This window comes from Lytechinus variegatus, chromosome 12, assembly GCF_018143015.1.
Source record: "Lytechinus variegatus isolate NC3 chromosome 12, Lvar_3.0, whole genome shotgun sequence".
Taxonomy (NCBI): Eukaryota; Metazoa; Echinodermata; class Echinoidea; order Temnopleuroida; family Toxopneustidae; genus Lytechinus; species Lytechinus variegatus.
This window is the reverse complement of record NC_054751.1, coordinates 19,685,960-19,707,232: the sequence shown is the minus strand read 5'-3', so window position 1 is coordinate 19,707,232 and position 21,273 is coordinate 19,685,960. Positions and strand designations below refer to the sequence as shown.

At 35.0% G+C, this 21,273-nt stretch overlaps 1 protein-coding gene across 1 annotated transcript in view; it reads left to right on the top strand.

Annotated features, from left to right (window-relative positions):
- Positions 1–21,273, top strand: part of LOC121425538 (slit homolog 1 protein-like) — an 89,570-nt gene that overhangs the window by 32,488 nt on the left and 35,809 nt on the right. Inside the window, exons 8-13 of the mRNA XM_041621618.1 lie at positions 5,607–5,750; positions 7,091–7,162; positions 17,566–17,732; positions 19,227–19,377; positions 19,940–20,014; positions 20,835–20,906. Coding sequence (XP_041477552.1) covers positions 5,607–5,750; positions 7,091–7,162; positions 17,566–17,732; positions 19,227–19,377; positions 19,940–20,014; positions 20,835–20,906 — 681 coding nt within the window. The remainder of the gene's footprint in view (positions 1–5,606; positions 5,751–7,090; positions 7,163–17,565; positions 17,733–19,226; positions 19,378–19,939; positions 20,015–20,834; positions 20,907–21,273) is intronic.

Genomic DNA, 21,273 nt, shown 5'->3' with positions numbered 1-21,273 from the left:
TGTAGGCAATGACTAAGAATACATGAGACTACTCTTGGAGGGGGGGGGGGGTATTTGAATATCAAGGCATCTGGAGAACAATGCTTTGGCAGAGGACCATTGTTAATTAACAGAGGAAAATCATTTTAAAGATAATTTTGATATAGTGTATATACTGTATAATTTGAGTTTCCCTTTAATACATGAAGGCTGGGTAGACTGGCTGTTATTTGATTGATAGAGACAAGAATAATTGGTCCAATGTTATAGAGAGGCTATGGGGAGAGGGTGTGAAGAGGTATGTAGAGTGAGTAATTGGGCAATGTCTCTGGACCTCACATTATATCGCATAAAGGTACGGGGTGGGTGGGGTGTGGCTTGAGAAGGGTGCATTACCCCCCCATTTCAAAATGTGGTACATGTATATGCACTGAAATAAGATGGAGAGTGAGAGATGTTGGGGGGAGGGGGGAAGAGGATCAGCCCCTATACCTATGTTCTCAATAAACACACACTTAACCAGGGCCCTGTCCTACTGTCTTACAAAGAGTTGTGATCGATCTGTTGAATCTTAACTCCATCATTGTCATAATTTTTTATACAGGAAATGTCCTTTAAAGGTGAACACACCAATTATCAAGACTGATGAATGTATGAGTATTGTATACACCATCATCTAGAAAATATTTTGAGCAAACATGCATTTTAGATGTTGGCATTGCGGGCTTTCCATAGTTGTGGTTGATCAGATCAATTGAAACTCTTTGTTAGACAGGGGCCTGATCTGTGTATGAACTTTTGCCATCATTTGATTCACCCAACTCTGGCATCCCCTTTCCATTCTCCATGCCCCCTCCCACTTTCAGATTTATCTTCTGAAGATATAAACATATGACTAGACCGGTAGAGATTTACTTAGCAGTTTTATTCTACCATGCAATATCTATGCATAATAATAATGAAATTATTGGGGGGGGGATCAAATATATGGCAAGAACTGAATCAATAATAGGGCAATTCCGTAAAAATAATCAACCTTTTTGTACATCCGACCCCCATTTTTCTCAAGCTTTACTTCACTTCATAAAACTCTATTATTAATGTGTATCTGAATCTGAATTTGCATGATTATCATTGAAATCCTTGGACTGTTTTCTTAATTTTGTGATGTATTTTGCATTTTAAAGGAGACCTATGTTACTCTGATCATTCAATGTGCTATTGAATTTGTACATATCGTCATGGATAATCTGATCTCCATTTCATAAGAAGTTGATATGATACCAAGTCTTGCTGGAATGTCAACTACCATGTGCTTCCTTATTGGCTCTTTTAATGAAAGTTGACATTCTAACAAGAGTAAGTATTATCGCATCCTTTTATTAAATGGGGCCCTGGTTTCTTAAGAGTAAATATAATTGTTTGGAATTGAAGAATGAGTGGTATATTTCAATTTAATATGATGTTCAGTGAAGAGTTTAAAATGTTTTTCTTGGAAAAAGCGAAGTGAAACACAGATGTCACTTCACATTTCCATACATTATATGCAGCTGACCAAGTTATATTGTTATCATATTAGTATGTCCATCAAGGGTTGAGTCATTAAGCCCTTAAATCTCAAGGCACATGCCTGGATACCAACAGCCAAGGTATATATATATACATGTAATACTACATGACACTCCCAATGATGTGTGAAGCCAATGCTTAAATAGCTTCAAATCTAACTGCTTAGCCAGATGGAACAGTATCCCAGCCGCTTGTGCCAATGCCTGATGACGGACGTTGAAAGTTAGGGGAAGACCTGCAAATCTCAACATGATATCTGATACGATAATGTAACAAACGCATGCAAGGATGCGTGATGCCAAGTTTTTTCTTCTGTTTGCTTATCTGGGAGAGGCTTTGCACATGATGGATAGGGAATGTATGCATTGAATTATTGATATGATGATGATGACAGGTAATGGGAATGCAAGACAGGAAGCTGTCTTTATGTCATAGTGTGTAGACAAGACTGCTCTGTGAATTTAGAATAATTGTCAAAGATGGTTCTTCCTTTTTTCATATATACATTTTTGAAAAAGGAAAAAAATTAGCAGAATGGAAGAAAAGAGGTGAAAATCATTAAGGTTATTGATTTGTTGCTAGGTTACTGAATCTGATGTTCTTTTTGATGTTGTTGCTGTGGTAGAGTTGATACTTTGGCTCATATGCAACAGTCAAATAATATTCTTGCCTATGCAAGATATACTGTCATATTGGTTAAGTTTACCAACATGGGTACAAATCTGATCATATAAAGAGAGAAACATCTAACATTTCAAAATATTATGTTGTACTTGATGTTGTTGCCAATTATAGAAAAAAACAATATCAATAAGAAAAACAAAAGTGAAGACCATCTCCCCATTCTACCAGAGTCCTTACCTCTATCAAGGGAGGGGAGGGTCACACCAGCACCCCTTCAAAGCCCCCTCTCACCTCAAACTGTGGTAATAGCTGTTGGTATGAGCATGCTGTGAAAAAGATGGAAAAGAAATTCTATTAGAACAGCAACACAGTTATTGCAGCAGGGAGGCATGGCGGAAGGGAGACAGTTTCTTTTGATTGAGTAGGGCTTGCAGTTCTTTTCAAGCTACTCCAAATGCTTGTTAGCAGGTTAAGGGGCTGATTTTTGCCTATTACCTCAAGAAACCAGGTGGCTCTACCAGTGAAGAAGACACTCTAAAACGTGTTGACTCCCCTCTGAAGGAAGAGGGACCCCATTTCATAACATTACTTTGATTGTTTTAATGTGGTCTTATCATCTTTTGGATCCTATCATTATTGTTTAAACTCAGAGGCCTGTATTCTGATAGCAGGTTTAAAGTTGTAGTTTAAGTATTCTGGCCCGTATTGTGAAAACCAAAAGTATCAAATTTGTTATTAAGTTGTTTCTTATGTTTACTTTGCTCTTTCCTGATTCATCAATGGTGAAGACAATCATTTATTTATACTTCCTAGACAATTATGAATGATTTGAGAGCCAAATGAGCTGAAGTATGACATCTCTACTGTTAGTGATTTATGTAACAATTGGCTGTCCATACTGTCCACAACTTTAAACCTGGGTTTAAGTTAAACCTGCTGTCAGAATACAGACCAGAATGTTCAAAGAGCAATTTCTAAACCCTTCAGTGGAGATACCTGTATCTTAATCTCCTATTATGTATTTTAAATAGTGTATGAGAAATGAACCAAACACCAAGATAGATTAATGCCCATTCCTTATGCTTAATTTTCCATTTGTGGTATCCTCGATAGCAGTTTTAATTTTGATAGCCTGCTGAACAATATGACTATAGAAAGATAAATGTGGTTACTTTTGATTTCAAATAGGGAGTTACAGCAGTGGGTCCCACAAGGATGTTTTTGTATCCAGTTTATTTCAGGAAATGTATTATTGAAAAGCTGAAACTGTGTGTATAATGTTAGGCAAACATGTTGCATTCAAATTCATTATGCTCTGTATTGAGTTAAAATACATAGACATTTTTAACTGAAGATGATGAACTTGATGGTCTATGAATTACCTGAGTACATTTATATATGGACCTTTTTTTACCTTCAATATCTACACCTTGTCCTATTTGAGTCACTAAATAATCATTATCAATGTTCTATAGATTATTTCTTAAAGCTTTTTAGTCTGTTATGAAATTACACTTCTTTTTTTTTTTTGGGGGGGGGGGGTTAATAATAACTCCCTGTTAGATTCTCAAGTAATTTTGTAAAAGTGTCCCAGAGGTCTCAAGGTAGCACTTTCAATCCACATAAGGAATTGAGATTCTGAATGTCAGATTCATGAGACAAGTTTCGTTAAGGCAGTTTCAAGCAGGAAACACAAGATGCAGGTGGAGAGATTAGTGTGGATTAAAGCTGGATCACCTTTGGGTTCAGAACCGTGGTACATTACTCTAGAAAGCGTGTTTGTATGGAGCATACTCGATGACTGAGCATTTCATCTGATTTGCTCTTGTGAATTCCCACACATTTTATACCCACTTTTTCTCTCAATATATTGAACCATGTAAGATTGCCAGCAGAGGTATTGCCATTTAGCATATCAATTATATTTTGTTGAATTGTACATTATTCTTACTCTTATCACCAGCACATGTGCTTCTTAATTGTAAAAATCTCATATTTGTTAAAGTTCATAAAATCAGTTTTACACTGATACATCTCCAGCTTTTCACAAAATTATTGTTGAACCTCTCTTGACAATCCCTCGACTTCACAATTTCTCTTTAAATCCGAACAGAGACAATATTTTCCAATTTGCGAGGTCATGATATTGTAAGTGAATCAAGCTGGGAGAAGAACACAAACTCTGATACCTCACCTGCTTGTGCCAGGAAACTAGAAACCCTTGTGTACTGAAATCATTCCTCACCTTATGCAAACAATCCCTTGCTGAATAACAGCACAAGAAATACCTGTTTGAGAGTCTTTTACCGCATACCAGGCCCTCAACACCCATATCCTGCCTTCATTATCAGTTATCCTTGTCTGCAAGGGATATTAGAAACAGCTTCGACAAGTTTTGTTTCTCGCATTTTTTCTTTGAAAATTCATATTTTGTATTTCTCCATGCTAGTTTCGATTATGAATAATGTATCCTTAGTTTCACATTGTCTTAACTGTCAGTACAGACTGTATTTGGAAGTTACAGAAGTTTTTTGTCAGAGCTATTACTATGCTGGGAATCAGCTAATGGAGTCAATTAAAAAGTCATAAAAAACCCTTTTTACACAGGCTAAAATTTCCTTAACCCCGTACTATAGGTGGGGCTAAATTGCCATTTAGCCCCACCTATAGTACGGGGTTAAGCTTAGCCCACTTTCTTTTTACACAGCATTTTAGCAAAGTGGGCTAACCCCACCCTTAGTACGGGATTATTTGGCACTGCAAAAAAGCAGGGATATCCCAGCAATTGCGGTGCTAAGACCGATAGTACGGGGTTAAGATTGCTAGTGTAAAACGAAAGTGGGCTAAGCTTAACCCCGTACTATAGGTGGGGCTAAATAGCAATTTAGCCCCACCTATAGTACAGGGTTAAGGAAATTTTAGCGTGTGTAAAGAGTGTACGAGTGAAGTAATTGTACTACGAATGATCGACAAAAACCACTAGTCCGGGGTTAGCGAGTTTCGTGTGTAAAAAGCAAGCATTCCTTATCCGGGGTTAGCAATAACAATTTGACATGTGTGAAAAGGAAAAAAAATAGTACGGGGTTAAGGATAGTACGGGGTTAGCAATAGTCCGGGGTAAAGAAAATCCTGTGTAAAAAGGGTAAAAGGGAATTCCCTTGCAAAATGCATGATTCTGTTTTTATTATCACATGAACTGAAGATCTGAGAAAGAAATTATGCCCTATTTTTACAGGGTTACGTAGTGTCACCAATTTTGCTGTTTACTTTATCTCCTCTCTTTATTTACCCCCTTAAAATATGAAAGAAACAAACAGAATTTATGAATGGTATGAATATATATGAAATGTTACAAATTGTTCCCCATAAATACTGTGGTAAAATTATTATTCAAAATATATCATGCATGCTTATCCCTTTTTCTTATCCTTCAGAACCCTCTATGGTAACCGCATCTCTGATCTACCTGAATTCATATTCCGAGATCTTACATCTCTGCAGCTCCTGCTTCTCAATGCCAACAGACTGACCTGTATCAGAAACAACCTCTTCAGGGATCTTGTCAAACTTAATCTTCTGTAAGTACCACGACAATAATGAGGATGATGATGTTGATGATGACAGTGGTGGTGATGGTAATGGTGGTGATGATGATGTTTAATGGTGATCATGATGATGATCGTAATGATGATGATGATGATGGTGGTGATGTTGGTAAGGATGATGATGATGATGATGGTGGTGATGATGATGGTTAGGATGATGATGTTGATGATGACAGTGGTGGTGATGGTAATGGTGGTGATGATGATGTTTGATGGTGATCATGATGATGGTAGTGATGATGATGGTAAGGATGATGATGTAGATGATGACAGTGGTGGTGATGGTAATGGTGGTGATCATTATGTTTGATGGTGATGATGATGATGGTGGTGATGATGATGGTAAGGTGGTGATGGTAATGGTGGTAATAATGATGTTTGATGGTGATGATGATGATGATGAGGATGATGATGTTGATGATGACAGTGGTGGTGATGATGATGTATGATGGTGATCATGATGATGATCATGATGATGATCATGATGATGATCATGATGTTTGATGGTGATCATGATGATGATTATGATGATGATCATGATGATCATGGTGATGATGATGTTTGATGGTGATCATGATGATGATGATGATGATGATGATGATGATGATGATGGTGATGATGGTGATGATGGTGATGATGGTGATGATGGTGGTGGTGATGATGATGTTTGATGGTGATCATGATGATGATCATGATGATGATCATGATGATGATCATGATGTTTGATGGTGATCATGATGATGATTATGATGATGATCATGATGATCATGGTGATGATGATGTTTGATGGTGATCATGATGATGATCATGATGATGATGATGATGATGGTGATGATGGTGATGATGTTGATGATGATGATGACAGTGGTGGTGATCATGATGTTTGATGGTGATCATGATGATGATGATGATAGTGGTGGTGATGATGATGGTAAGGACGATGATGTAGATGATGACAGTGGTGGTAATGGTTATGATGATGATGACGGTAACAATGATGATGGTGATGATGATTATGATGAAGGTGGTGATGATGATTTAAAACATCTTGTATAAATGTTTTGATAAACAGAACAAGTTGAGAAGAATGAGGAGGGAGGAGAAGGGAGCAGATTGAGTTGGAGGTGGGGAAAGAGAGGAAGAGTTAAGAAAGAGGAACATTTAACAAACGAAAGGAAACAAATTAGATTAGATCTAAATTAAAAGATATAATAAATCAATGAAGCTTGAAAATGAAGGTGATTATTACAAGAAGAGGAAAGCAATGGTGAAGATGAGGATAATTATGAAAAATATTTGTTTTTCTCTTCTAGATCTCTTTATGACAACAACATTCGGTCTTTGTCTAACGGCACATTCAGTTCACTCCGATCTCTGCAAACATTGTAAGTAATCTGTCAACATTGATTTTTCATACTAATCACATTTCTAACCTGCGTCCTGGCATGACTCCGCATTGTATTACATTTTTTGAGTTTTGACCATTGACAACACATTTTATCTCTCTGTTTTTCGTTTCAGAGAAGAATGTACCAGTATAAAGTTCTTATATGAAGAAAAGTGCTTTGTAGCATTTTTGCTATCATTCAGTTGCACCTAAATTTACATCTTTGTATACTCCCGTGTTTCCAGATTTTTTTAACAGCCCCCAAATGTGGGTTGAAATGTCAGCCACCAAGTGTTGGTAATAGTGTTCCCAATTAATTACTTACATGTAGGCCTATAGGTTGGTAACGGAATATGTGACAGAACACGTAATATAGCTCTTTGAACTTCAGACAAAATATTTTAATAATAAACAACAGCATTGTTTTAGTGATTTCTATATTCATGTAATGAGTAATTGCATCAAAAAATGAAATAAAGTGAACAATGATTAATTATAACATTGCTTTATTCCTTTCTTTGTTAACCCTACAATATAAAGTTAATCACATGGACATTTCAATGTACAAAGAACAATATTTATTTTTGATATAGTCAGACTGTTTTGTTATTTTCATCTACCTTTCTTGCTCAGAAATGGATTTTGCTTACTTTGTTTCGTAACTTGCAAATTCATACAATGGACAATAATCAATCAATGACAGAAATACTAAAGCTGTTTAAAAACAAAATTGAAAGCAATCGAACACATACTGTTGCTCTGAAAGCGAGACTCGGGAGCAGTTTTCACCCCCCAATCATGATCGTTAACATGGTCAGTGTTAAGTTGCTGTAGCAGTGATTGTAAGGTGCGTGAAATGTAACACCTTGGTAATCAAAGCTCACACAATAGATGCGACCTGATGGGGGTCCCACAGCATCAAGGGCCACAAAGGAAGTAGTGCATGCGTAGGACATCAGGGAAGCTAAAATGTGATTACCTAGAAATTTCCTTCCAATTTAAGCTTGAACTTTACCAAGGTAGGGAACAGGGGGAAATTCATTATTGTTGAGGAATCATTTATTGTCCAACTCTGATTTTTTTTACATTTCCTTTAAAGAGATGTACTTGTTGTTTGCTTTGTTGAGGATAAATATATGTTTAATGTAGTGAAAAAGGACAGCTAAGTAATCTTAATTTTGAATCTTAGAGTCACACTTTTTCCATAAAAAAGAGCTTCAGAAAAATATATAGCTATTGACTGGAGGTGGTATTGTTAATATGTCCATATATGTATGTTCTTAATTGATATCAATAATTTTCTAGTGTCCATGTAGGCTCAAGATCCAGGATTCATAAGAGAGAATATAATTTGTCTCCATTATCAATGCTTGATATGAATAAGATGATATTGAAGAAAATAACCATTCAGATATTAATATTAAAGCTATCCTGTAGATTAAGGTATGTTAAGGTAGGATTTTTTTTTACATTTCTAATCACGACCCCTAGGTTCAGGTCAAACTTTGTAATTGTGTCTGATGTGTTAGGCAGCCTCTATTCAATTCATCCATCAACAAGTCTGCACGTGTAAAATCTGGGTCATATTTCACGCCGGGGCCTCGCCTGCTATGCGAGGATAAATCTCTGCTGCATTTGCAACAACAACTCGCAAAGATAAATTCATAAATATTCAGGGTTTCACAGCTCAATCAGGGAGAACGGGGTGCTTTTGGCAAGTAATTTTCCCCTCGCCAGCTTCAGAAAGTGCGGCTGAGCATTCTTGAGCCGTCAGAAATGGGGCGAGTTATTGGAAAGAAAACATGAAAAAGTACCGGGATTAAACTCTGCTTAGCTGTGTTAGGACAGTGCTGAAAGTTCACTGAATGAAAAATGAGGTTTTAATGGACTTCACTGCAACTTTTGCCAAAGTTTTACTTGGTATTATATCGCATATAATCCATGTTTCAGAAGCATTATTCCACATACCAGACAGATTACCACTTTGTCTCATCCTTCTTTTGTTGTAAGAATATGACAAATTATGATTATCTTGGGATAAAATGTGCTTTTTGCTGATAAAACTCTCTATTCTCTTTATGTAGAGATTAGACATAGCCTTCTTTTCCATAATCCACTCTTATCAGTCATTGCCTTTAGAATACTGACATTTAAAACTTTGATGTAAATATGACAGGCCTGTCATGAATTTGTATTTCTATTGTCTTTTATTTTCACTTAACTTACATTTACGTAATGCCTCTGGGTTGAATAACCTACTTTTATTCATTTCTTATGTATTCTTTCATCGTTTTCTTCTTTCACTTAGAGATTATGACAGTGTCCTTCACTAGTCAGATACAAAGTGATAAAGAAAACTTTGAGTTGGGTCTTGAATAAGTTAAAAATTTTCAATCTTTTTTGGGACCACTTAAGGGACAAGTCTACCCCAACAGAAAATTTATTTTTATTAAAAGAAAAAAAAATCAGACAAGCATAGCACCAAACCTATCATCAAAACTGGATGCAAAGTCATGACAGTTTAAAGTTTTGCTTAATTTCACAAACAGTTATTAATGTATGCACATCCTGGTCGGTATGCATATGAGGAGACTGATGACGGCACCCACTCACTATTTCTTTTATATGTATATGAAATATTCTTATTTTCTCATTGTCATCTGAAACAAAGACTAATTCCTCCCTCAACATGTGGAATTGCCATTGTTAAATATTATATGGTTCAGCCAAGTTGGTCCTTATTGTCTAATCTGATAAAATTTAAATATTGTTTAATTAAAAAAAAAAAAACACATAGAAATAGTGAGGGACATCATCGACTGTCTCATTTACATGTCACTGAGATGTGCATACACTGTTTTTGTGAAATCTAAGCAAAACTTTAAAATGTTATAATTTTCTTTTTTTACATCCAACTGTGATGAAATTTTCAGCGTTATGCTTGTTTGATTTTTTGTCTATTTATTCAAATCAACAATTTTGCTTGGGTGGACTTGACCTCTAAGAAATGATTTGCTAAACTGGAAAGATGATGGGGAATTGAATCAATTAGGTAACAGGCAGAAGAATACAAAATAAAGATACTGATTAAATGGCACCAGATTACATTACAGGATACTAATAGAGCTGATAAACATTAATAGCTGTTATAAATTCATTGAACAGATTCAAAGTTTGAATTATAGAAATAATGTTGAATTTAAGTAAGAGAACAGCTTTAATAGTGTTTTGTAAATGGTAGCTGTACAATGATGTTGGTGATTTTCCGGTATTTCCTTGTATTCCCATACATGTTCGGTTTACATTTTTGTTCAATTAACAAGACCAGGGGGCCGTTTCATAAAACTCTTTGTAAGTTTAGAGTAAGTTTAAGAATGACGGTGAACCTTTCTTATGTGCTAAACCACTGCCAATGAACATTTTGGTGTATACCATTTACCACAAGAAAGGATCACCAGTCGTTCTTAAAGTTGCTTTTGACTTACGAACAGCTTTATGAAACTCCCACCTGTTTGAGGGGTCCCCTGCTATTAAAGAATGTTGAAATCCACCAGCAAAGAAAATTTTAACAAGATGTCCTTAAGGATCACAATCACTTTGAAAGGATCCAGTTCAAATTGGGGTTAAGAGTGTATTATCAAGTTTATTGTTGTAGAATCAGTGATACGGTGCATTATCATCTTTGTCAGTATTATAACCATGTCATTGATTATACCATGGTTAACATACTTGTAATGTCATACATGTATTCAAGGATGGATTTAGGATTGCTCTCTTTTGTACAATTACACTTTCATTTCAGAATTGCATTAATATGTACTAAAATTTCTGGTTATGTTCATTTTTCATTCAACCAAGATCATGTTTGAAAAAGCTCATTATGAAATACCAATAAGAAATGCTTCGTGGCCTTTGCAAATTTATAGAAAACAAATCAAGTGACACCACTATTAGATCTGCTCATAGCAATAGCTTTTAATTTCCCTTTGATTAAACAAGCTTGATGAAAGGGAAAATCCATCATTTAGTCTTGTGTTGGTCTTGGAGATGTTAAAGAGAAATGATGGGGTAGGTTGACAAGTTTAAAAAAAAACAATCATAGAGACAACATTTACTGTGTATTAAATATTTTCATAAATCACCTTGCTTCATGAACTGTTTCCGTTTCTTTAAAAGTTTTATTAAACAATCCCTCCCCCTAATCGTTCTCCTGGAAATTGTCAATTGATGCAAGGTGTGCCAAACAGGATGATAGTCTAGACAACTCATTCTGACACATCTTCATACAAGAAAATTTTAAATCATTGAAACACCCTACTTTGAGAAAATAAAAAGTTTCAGAATGTTGCAGCAATAGTTAATGGTGATATTAGAATTAATTTCATATACATGCAAGTACATATCGTTAGATTTGATGTATATAAAAGCAATATACATTTAATACAAAAATTAATAATAAATCAATTCTTGGTATACATTTAGATAATGTAGAACAAAGTTGTGTTCAGCAACCATTTAAGCATCATTTCATTAATTAAAAGGGTGATGAACCCCTTTCCAATCATTCCTACATATCTTGTTAGTTTTTAAACCGAACAAATACACTAGAATATCAGATGAAAGTGCCATCTTGTCAATATAAATAAATCTATAAATTCCAGAATATTTTCTTAGCATCCGAGATATGAAAAGATAGGTAACTGTTTAGTTCTTGTCATCGAGGGGGTATTTATGTGTGGGGTAGACGGATAGAGGTAAAGGGCATACTGCATGGGTCGTTGCCATAATCAGGACCCCTCGATGATAAGCGAGTCTACCCTCTCTTGACCCATGTGTAACCCCTCTCCATGATACCAACCCTCTACTTTGATACAAACAGATTTGAATTTCCTTTGCCTTGATATGTACACTTCAAATTTCAGGTATTTACATGTAAAATAAATCCAGACTGGCCATGAATAAGAGACCAGCTGAATATTGAATTTACTCTTAATCTCAAGGATTAACTTTTAAATCTCAAAAGATTTAAATTCAAACCTTTCAGCTTTATACTATAGTTTAAATCCACAAGTTTTGAATCTATAATCCGATATTTGGCTCATTCCTATTCACAGCCAATCTTGATTAATTTAAATCCTTGAAATTTAGAGTGTGTATATCTTTCTTTCTGTATACACCTTAATATAAAAGATCTGTGCTCTATCTGTAATAAGTAATTCCACTCAGTATCCTTCACAGTGGGTTTGCCCTGCACATTTTCTTTTCCCACACATTCCTATAAAAAAGCCCCTTTCACAATTGGTGGTGCGTCTGCTTACAACTGTTGCGATCGTGTGCAACATATATTGTGACCAAATTATCGTAAACGATCGCAAGAGCGATTGTGAAAGTCCCTTTATTTGGAGCATTAAGCCCTGCTCACACTATGCGATTCGTTGCAATCCGATTTTCAAAGAAATCATAGTAATATTTGACATGAACATTCTAACCAATAAATCTGAGGGATCCGAGGTCAGAATAGTTGTAGGAATACCGAAATAAAAATTCAATGTAGTTGGAGCATCAATGTAGCAATAAAAGCAAATTCAATTCCAAATTGTAATGACGTCATCATCAGCTGCAACTTGAAGCCGATTTGGAGTTTACTCTGACAATAGGGCTTGTTGCAAAGCAAGGTTATGATTTCATTATTCCTAGCACTATGCCGAACTTCAAATATAGTAGTTTTTCTTTTTGGAACTTTCATATTTGATGAAATCTGTGATTTATTAAAAAATAATTTAGTATCGTATCGTACAGTGTGAGACAGGCTTTATGGAGCAAGAGACACTGAGCCAGATTGCCTAAGAAAGGCACGGCTTTGTATTGTCTTGTTAAGGTATCCTCAAACATTCCACATTTCATTTCTGCACCAGTACATTTTAAAGATAAATGCCAGTTGGGGTAACGATCTTAAAGTAAGTTTTTACAGAATTCAATAAAATGACCACCAAAGTGTCTGTTTGTATGAATAAAAAATATGTGCCAAAGGATTCTGGAAGAACTTGTGTAACTGCTGAGAAATAAGCAAAATGAGCGCGGATTCAGGCAAATTTGTCTGGGTTTTTTTACAGCAATAATAAGACACTGTCCCACATGTGTTTATTTGTGTTCACAATCTTCAGTGTGATCTTTTTTCAGCTAGGATTTCATGATTTCACAAAGTTCAATTTATGTAACTGTACCAGATCCAGCTGGAGGATTCTCATGAAATCGGTGTTTACTGCCAATACTTTCATTTAGCTTAAACCTGCTTGAACCAAGTAAAATTTTCTTTGTTTTCCTTTCTTCTTCAGTCTCTCAGAGTCATTCTATTCTTTCTATAACTTTCACTTACTGTTTATCATATCATCCCCCATGTGCATTTTTCAAAAGTCACCAGACACTATTTCATCTTATCTTGGCTTTACGTCTATCAAAGAATCCATGAGTTGAGTTTTAGAAACCAGTGTCTTACTCTTTCTTCCTTCTCATCTTCGTCAGTCCTCTTACTTGTCCATTTTTTTTCTTTTTGTTGTTTTCCTCTTTCGTCATCATCATCTTCTTCTGCTTCTTAATGTTCATTTTCAAATCCTTTATTATTTTAAGAAATTCTTTTTTTTCTAATAAAAAAACTATTCCGCTTTTTTTTACGGAGCCTGCTTATATTCGATAATGTGCCTCACATGCATCTTTTTTGTACTGATTACAATCTTTTTCTCCCACTTTCTTTCCAACTCTTTACATTATAAAACACTATCTTCCCCCTTTTTTCTCTCCTTATTTTTGTTAGTAACTTTCATTTTCTCTGACTCTTTTTACCTGTCCCTCTGTATTTTACACTAAGCTGATAAGAATGCCCAAGGCTCCAAACCAAAGCAATGTACTTTCACACATTGTTGAATGATACACCAAGGGGAGAAAGTTTAAATATTCATTGCTATGTGCAGTGGCTACCGATCACAGAGTTTGAATGAGGGCATAGACCCTGTTATTGTTACGTACAAGCATGATAGATAGAATTTGATTCAAACATGTATTTTGTATTTCATGGGAGTTGGTTGTTCATTTATAACTTTTTAAATAGGAATACTTGGGTTTTAATATCAGCACCAAAAGTGCAAAAAAGGGTATGGTATGTTTTTTTAATGAAAAGAAGCCAATATAAAGTAGAAAAGTAATGTTTCTGGTATTCACTTGTAACCTAATTTGCACCCACTCCCCATATTGGTTTGGATTTTTAAGCAAACTAAGATTCCTTGATTTGGAACTTGGATATATGGCCTACGGAGAAAGTACGTTGAAATGGCTAAATAAGTTACATGCATTATTTTGATAATGAAAGGTGCGTGTTTCAGGATGGGTTTGACAAATTATGTTTGTATTTGAGTACCTTGATTTCTTTTTCTCTCCCTTACCCTGCTCTGCATTTCTGTTCCCCCCCTCTCATTATCTTTGTTCCTCCCCCAATCTCTCTGGCCCAAATTCACAAAGGTGGGTTTGAAAACTGTTGTTGAACCCATGGTTTATGCAGATGTCCTGTATAAATTACGCTTATACACCGCGTATAATAGAAAATGTTCGATGCTGATCCGCGCTTTTGTCACAGTGCGCCTGTTGCCATGATTGAGTACACTTTTTTATTCATGAGTCCACTGTTTTGAAGAGTGGACTCATTAATTCAAAACAGTGGACTCATGAATGAAATAACATACTTAACCTTGGCAACAGGCATCAATTTGGCGCAATCTGACAAAAGCTAGCATCAGCATTGGACATTTTTCAATGTAGGTGGTAAATTAAGCGTAATTTATGCATGAAATCTGCATAAATGATGGGTTCAACCGATGGTTTTCAAAACCACCTCTGTGAATTCGGGCTTCTCTTTGTCTATTGAATTCTGCTTCCTCTGTCCCTCTATTATTTTCTGGTTTTTGTCTCACCTGCGAAGCAGAGTGAGACTATAGACGCCGCTTTTCTGACGGCGGCGGCGGCGGCGTCAACATCAAATCTTAACCTGAGGTTAAGTTTTTGAAATGACGTCATAACTTAGAAAGTATATGGACCTAGTTAATAAAACTTGGCCAGAAGGTTAGTCAAGTATTACTGAACATCCTATTAGAGTTTCATGTCACATGACCAAGGTCAAAGGTCATTTAGGGTCAATGAACTTAGACCATGTTGGAGGGATCAACATCGAAATCTTAACCTGAGGTTAAGTTTTTGAAATGTCATCATAACTTAGAAAATATATGGACCTAGTTCATGAAACTTGGACATAAGGTTAATCAAGTATCACTGAACATCCTGCACGAGTTTCACGTCACATGACCAAGGTCAAAGGTCATTTAGGGTCAATGAACTTTGGTCGAATTGCGGATATCTGTTGAATTCCCATCATAACTTTAAAAGTTTATGGATCTGACTCATGAAACTTGGACATAATAGTAATCAAGCATCACTGAACATTTTGTGCAAGTTTCAGGTCTCATGATTAAGGTCAAAGGTCATTTAGGGTCAATGAACTTTGGTCGAATTGGGGTATCTGTTGAATTACCATCATAACTTTGAAAGTTTATTGGTCTAGTTCATTAAACTTGGATATTATAGTAATCAAGTATCTCTGAACATCCTGTGCGCATTTCAGGTCACATGACCAAGGTCAAAGGTCAATGAACTTTGGCCGAACTGGGTGTATCTGTTGAATTACCATCATAACTTTGAAAGTTTATGGATCTGATTCATGAAACTTGTACATAAGAGTAATCAAGTATCACTGAACATCCTGTGCGAGTTTCAGGTCACATGATCAAGGTCACAGGTCATGTAAGGTAAATGAACTTTGGCCATGTTGGGTTTTTTTGTTGAATAACCATCATATCTCTGTAAGTTTATTGGTCTAGTTCATAAAAAGTGGACATAAGAGTAACCATGTATCACTGAACATCTTGTGCGAGTTAGAGTAGTATTCAAAGTCAGCACTGCTGCTATATTGAACCGCGTGGTGCAGGTGAGACGGCCAGAGGCATTCCACTTGTTTAAATAGTGTTTCCACATCTTCATTAGATGTACATGTATACAGCCGATGGTATTTAAAAAAAAGTTTCTTTATAGTATATTGTGTGTGTGGTTGGGAAAGACAGGATCTTTTATGTATCTTGATTTATGTATAAACGTATTAAGATGTAATATTTCTGTTATATGATATACTTTTTTTTATAAACTGTGAAAATCCATAAATACAAGATGAGTGTGTATTTATAAACTTAAGGTTATGTGTGTGTAGAGTACACAATTATTTATATTTTGATATACTGCTTGTGTTCAGGGTTGGGATGCTTTGAGGATACCATCTGGGCCATAAATCTACTTAAAGAATATCTAAACAAATTGTATGAATTGAAATAGCGAGCTCCATTGCATTTCATACAAATAGTTCCTCTTATCTTTCCTCTTATCCACCATTTTATAACATGATCAGTGATGCATATAAGCCAACTAAATAGATAGAAGTGTTTTCCTTTTTCTCATCCGCTCTCCTTCAAAGTATTTATCGCCTAATTCCAATCTTTTACATCCGATTTTGACCACTGGCACAAAGATTCTTTCTCACCCTCATTAAGGTCACTTGTCGGAGAGATCAGTTGGTGTGATTTTCCTTGAAAAGGGTGGAAATAAACACCCCTTCATGGCTTCATTCTGGGTTATTGACTCAGATTATACCAATTTGTCAGCTCGGGTGGAATTAATTGGTATGGGTTAATGTAGTGGATCATTCAATAAAGAATCGAATGCAAGTGAAGTATCAGAATTGCGTTGACAGATCCTGAGTCTGTTGGGGTTAATATACTATGTGATGACAATGTTTATTTCAGTACTGTTCACTGAATACCATGTCATGCCCCTATTGCCAGTCATCAAGTTCTTATTGCAGACGTTAATTCTTTGGATTACATTATATGTACATGTATAATTTTACAATTAAAGCACTGCACTTTTATTCAGAAATCTCTTGCAATAAAAGGCAGAAGGCGACATGAAATAAACATACATTTAAACAACATCTAGCTTTAATTAATTGTGCTTCCCCTCTGACATTGTATGTACAGTATGAAAGTTAAAATTTGATCCTTCTATCAGAGCAGCATAAATTAAAAGCTTCTTCATATCAGGGTATCCATGGCAGGCTCTATAAACAATAAACATGCTATCAAAATTTAGTTTCATACAACTAGTCAAAATAAAGATTTCCAATTTTCACTAAATCTGCAGGTTAATGCATTTGTGTGCAAGCATAACAATAATAAAATCTCAGTAAACGAAACTGTATGAACCAAAAAAAAACATGGATGAAAGCATGATGTTCCTGTTTATATTTTCCAGACATTTGGCCCGCAACCCATTCATCTGTGATTGTAACCTGAGATGGATAGCTGAGTACCTTGAAACCTATCCAGTCGTTGAGACGAGTGGTGCACGCTGTGCTATGCCTGTCAGAATGGAACGCAAGAGAATTGCCAACATGAAGAGTGTCAAGTTCAAGTGTAAAGGTATGCATTACAAATTTTTGATTTTTTATAGGGAAGATTTTATAACTGTTCGTTCGTTTATCAATTAGTTGCTTCATTTGTGCAAATTTATATTTATTGTTCATTTATATAGGACCCCCTTGTGAAGCAGTTTAATTTACCGATGGGGAGTTGAATAATTATGAAATAAATAGGTAAATGAATGAATATATAGATGAATGAATTAATATCGTTGTTAATAATAAATAGGTGAATACCTTCATTCTTCTTTTATGTAAACTTCTCAACTATTGATACTTAATGACAATCATATATTTTTCTTCTCTTTCGTGTTTCATCTATATCTTTGCGAAAGATTGTCATACATTTCTCGATATCTGGTAATGGATACTTTATATATGTTGTAAGTCAGTGAAAAAGGTTATTCTGTTGGAGATAAGAGGCATGCATCCAAAATTTGATGAATGTAGAATAATTTAGTTTTTAAAGCCAGAAAAAAGCTCCATATTTTTATGTATTTTGGGTTATCATCATTGGAATCATGTTCTTTCCATAATTCTAACAGATGTTAGATTCTCCTTTATTCTTCATGCTTTCCATATGCCTTTTTTAGTTATTTCTTTGGCAAGCAATTCAGAACTTTTGGAGATTGCTTGTGTATATAGAGGAAATGATTTGCATTTAGAAGGATATAAAAACTATTTCCTGTGTAATGCTTCTCCATATTGCTTCCCTGCTTGCTTCGTATTTTCACATTTAAGAAGAGATTCTAAATGGAAGCTTTCTTGAGAAGCGGGCAATACTCTATCTATATTCATAGAGGTTTATGTGAGATGGGGGCTTACTGCCTAATACCGCTAATGCACATCTAGGGACGGTATTTGTAGAGAAGAGATTTCACCAGAAGTCAATGGACATGGTTAAAAAAATTTCTGAATGATGAATTTTCTGGTGAAACGAGCGAGAGAGTAGGTCTCAATATTAGTCTCCGGAATAATTCATATCTCGAGGGGAAAATCTTGCAATGGGGATTTTTGCCCTTATTTTAAACGGTTGATAGTCTTTCCCACAAGCTTTAGGGATATAATATACGGATTGTTAGTTAAATGATTTATTTCTCTGTGGTTTGTTAATAATGACTGTTAGGTTAGTGAACCTACATGTATAAGTAGTTGAAATACTAATGATCATCTTTAGTGTAAGATACTGTACATGTACATACTGTATACGACTGTCAATTTATCAAGACACATTTTCAATGTTTGTCCTTTCCATATTTTGTTCTAGTACAGAACTTGCAGGTTTTTGTTGGGAAAAATCTTGAGTACCTATACATGTTTATTTGAATTTTTATATTCAAGCTAAGAATTTTTTTGTTAACTCACATATTTGTAGAAACAGATAGTGTAAGGAAAATGAAGAATAATTATCGACCTGCTTATCCATGTTGAATGAAAAAAAATGTTTGAAAACATATGGAAGATGAAATTGACTGAATAAACATTTGACCACCAGATGCTGAATATTACAGAACGGCTCAAGCTGGTCAGTGTTTTATCGACCATGATTGTCCAGATGCGTGTACATGCCACGACAGTATTGTAGACTGCTCTAACAGGCGACTACCAACTGTACCGGATGAAATCCCAACATATACAACAGAATTGTAAGTTCCAAATCCAAATTTCATCATGGAAGTTTATTTTATTCAATAAGGTTTATATTGTTTTTAATGACACTATCTCAGTTTGAAATTTGAAAATGATGCAGGAGTAATTGAAAAAGAACCACTGGATTCTCTATGAAGTTCAAAGTCAAATAAGAGATAATGTTAAACTTACATGACCAAATATGTCAATTTGAGATTTGGGGGTGGTGACAATGTCAAGCCTAATGTTCAATATTTCCATTATACATGTATGTGTGAAGTTTACAAGGCTTTATCCTAAGAACAGCAGACGTTAACAACCTTTCCTCAAATTTGAATCAAACTGTGGTGCTAGTTTTGAAGAAAGCATGATTGAATTAGAAATTATTTCACTAGTAATTAGTTTCTTAATATTCAATGAAAAAAGAGGAAATTTTTATTTAACTTCAGTGGTGGCTTCGATGTTTTTAAGCCTTCTAGTTCTGTCCCTCATCACACCAGAGCATGAACGCTTCCTGCCGCAAGCTGTCATTAACGATTCATGTAAGTTTCTTGTTGTAAATTTACTTCTTCTCCCTAGGAAATTGAATGGAAATGAGATTTCACGCATTTCTGCAGATGGGAAGTTCCTTCATCTGCCGAATCTCAAGATCTTGTGAGTATCCTAACCAGACATATCTTATGATTTTCCTAGAGTCAAATTATCAAATGTTCGCATTTTGTTTTATAAGTACTCCCAAGCAAACATAGATTTACTTTTGTTTTCACTTTTATTTATAATTTTCAACTATTTTGTGTTGCATTTGGAGAATGTGCAATTCTGCACCACACTAGATATTTAATACTTCTTAAAATGTAAATGCAAAAAATAATATATCTTTTCACTTAATTCATGTGAGGGGAATAATCTAATTTTCTTTGACTAGAGATTAACCACTGAGATTATTCATAGGATTGATGCAAAATTGAATGGATGAAACCATGTAAATGTACATACCTTCAAAGGTCAAATGATAAACCCATCATTCATAGATCAAGATTTGAAATCTTATTTTGGATTAGCCTCTGTTCGCAGTCCAAGAATGAGGACTTGATTTAAATCTGAAAATGATGAAGATTTTGTTACATAATAAAATTTTTAAAAATGAAGACCTCTGACTTGTCAAATGAAAGTTCACAGGGGAGCTTTGGAGAGGTAATATTCACACTTTGCAGCTAACAATATTGTGCATGATTTATCAGATACAGATATTGACAATGGACTGTCATAAACAGGCCGAAATTTGAGCTGTAGTTTGTCAGGTTGTTTTTTTTTTGTTTCTTTTCATTATATTTTGGCTTGTTGAGCAGGTGAATGAGAAGATGAAACTTATAAAATATTCATAAGTCATCAAACAATCATTATCCTTTGAATATATCATCCTCATATATTCCTCATCATCCCTTTTTGTCTCTCATCCATCTCCCGTATCTAGGGATCTCCGTGACAACCGCATCTCTGTCATTGAAGATGAGGCCTTCCAGGGAGCTTCTTCTCTTGTTGAACTGTAAGAATTTCCCCCTCTTTGTTCTCTAACTCTTAACCCCCCCCAAGATTTTTTTTCCTTCAATGAGTGTATTCAGTGTGTGCATGCATGTATTCCGTTTTTAGTTTTACTGATGATTTAATTTAGATGTAAAAGTTTCTTTAATATAAATAAAAACATAAAACTGAAAAATCTTTTAATTCTTAACGTAATTAGGATGTTGCATGGTAATTGCATGAATTGTTGGGTCATTCTTGGGGTTATATTGATCATATTGACAGTTGTGACCTAATATGTTGGATTTGTGTAATAAACATACACATATGTAGAGTTGCCCTATTTGTTTTTGAATCTTTCAAAATCCAGTTATTTTTAATGTATTTTTCTT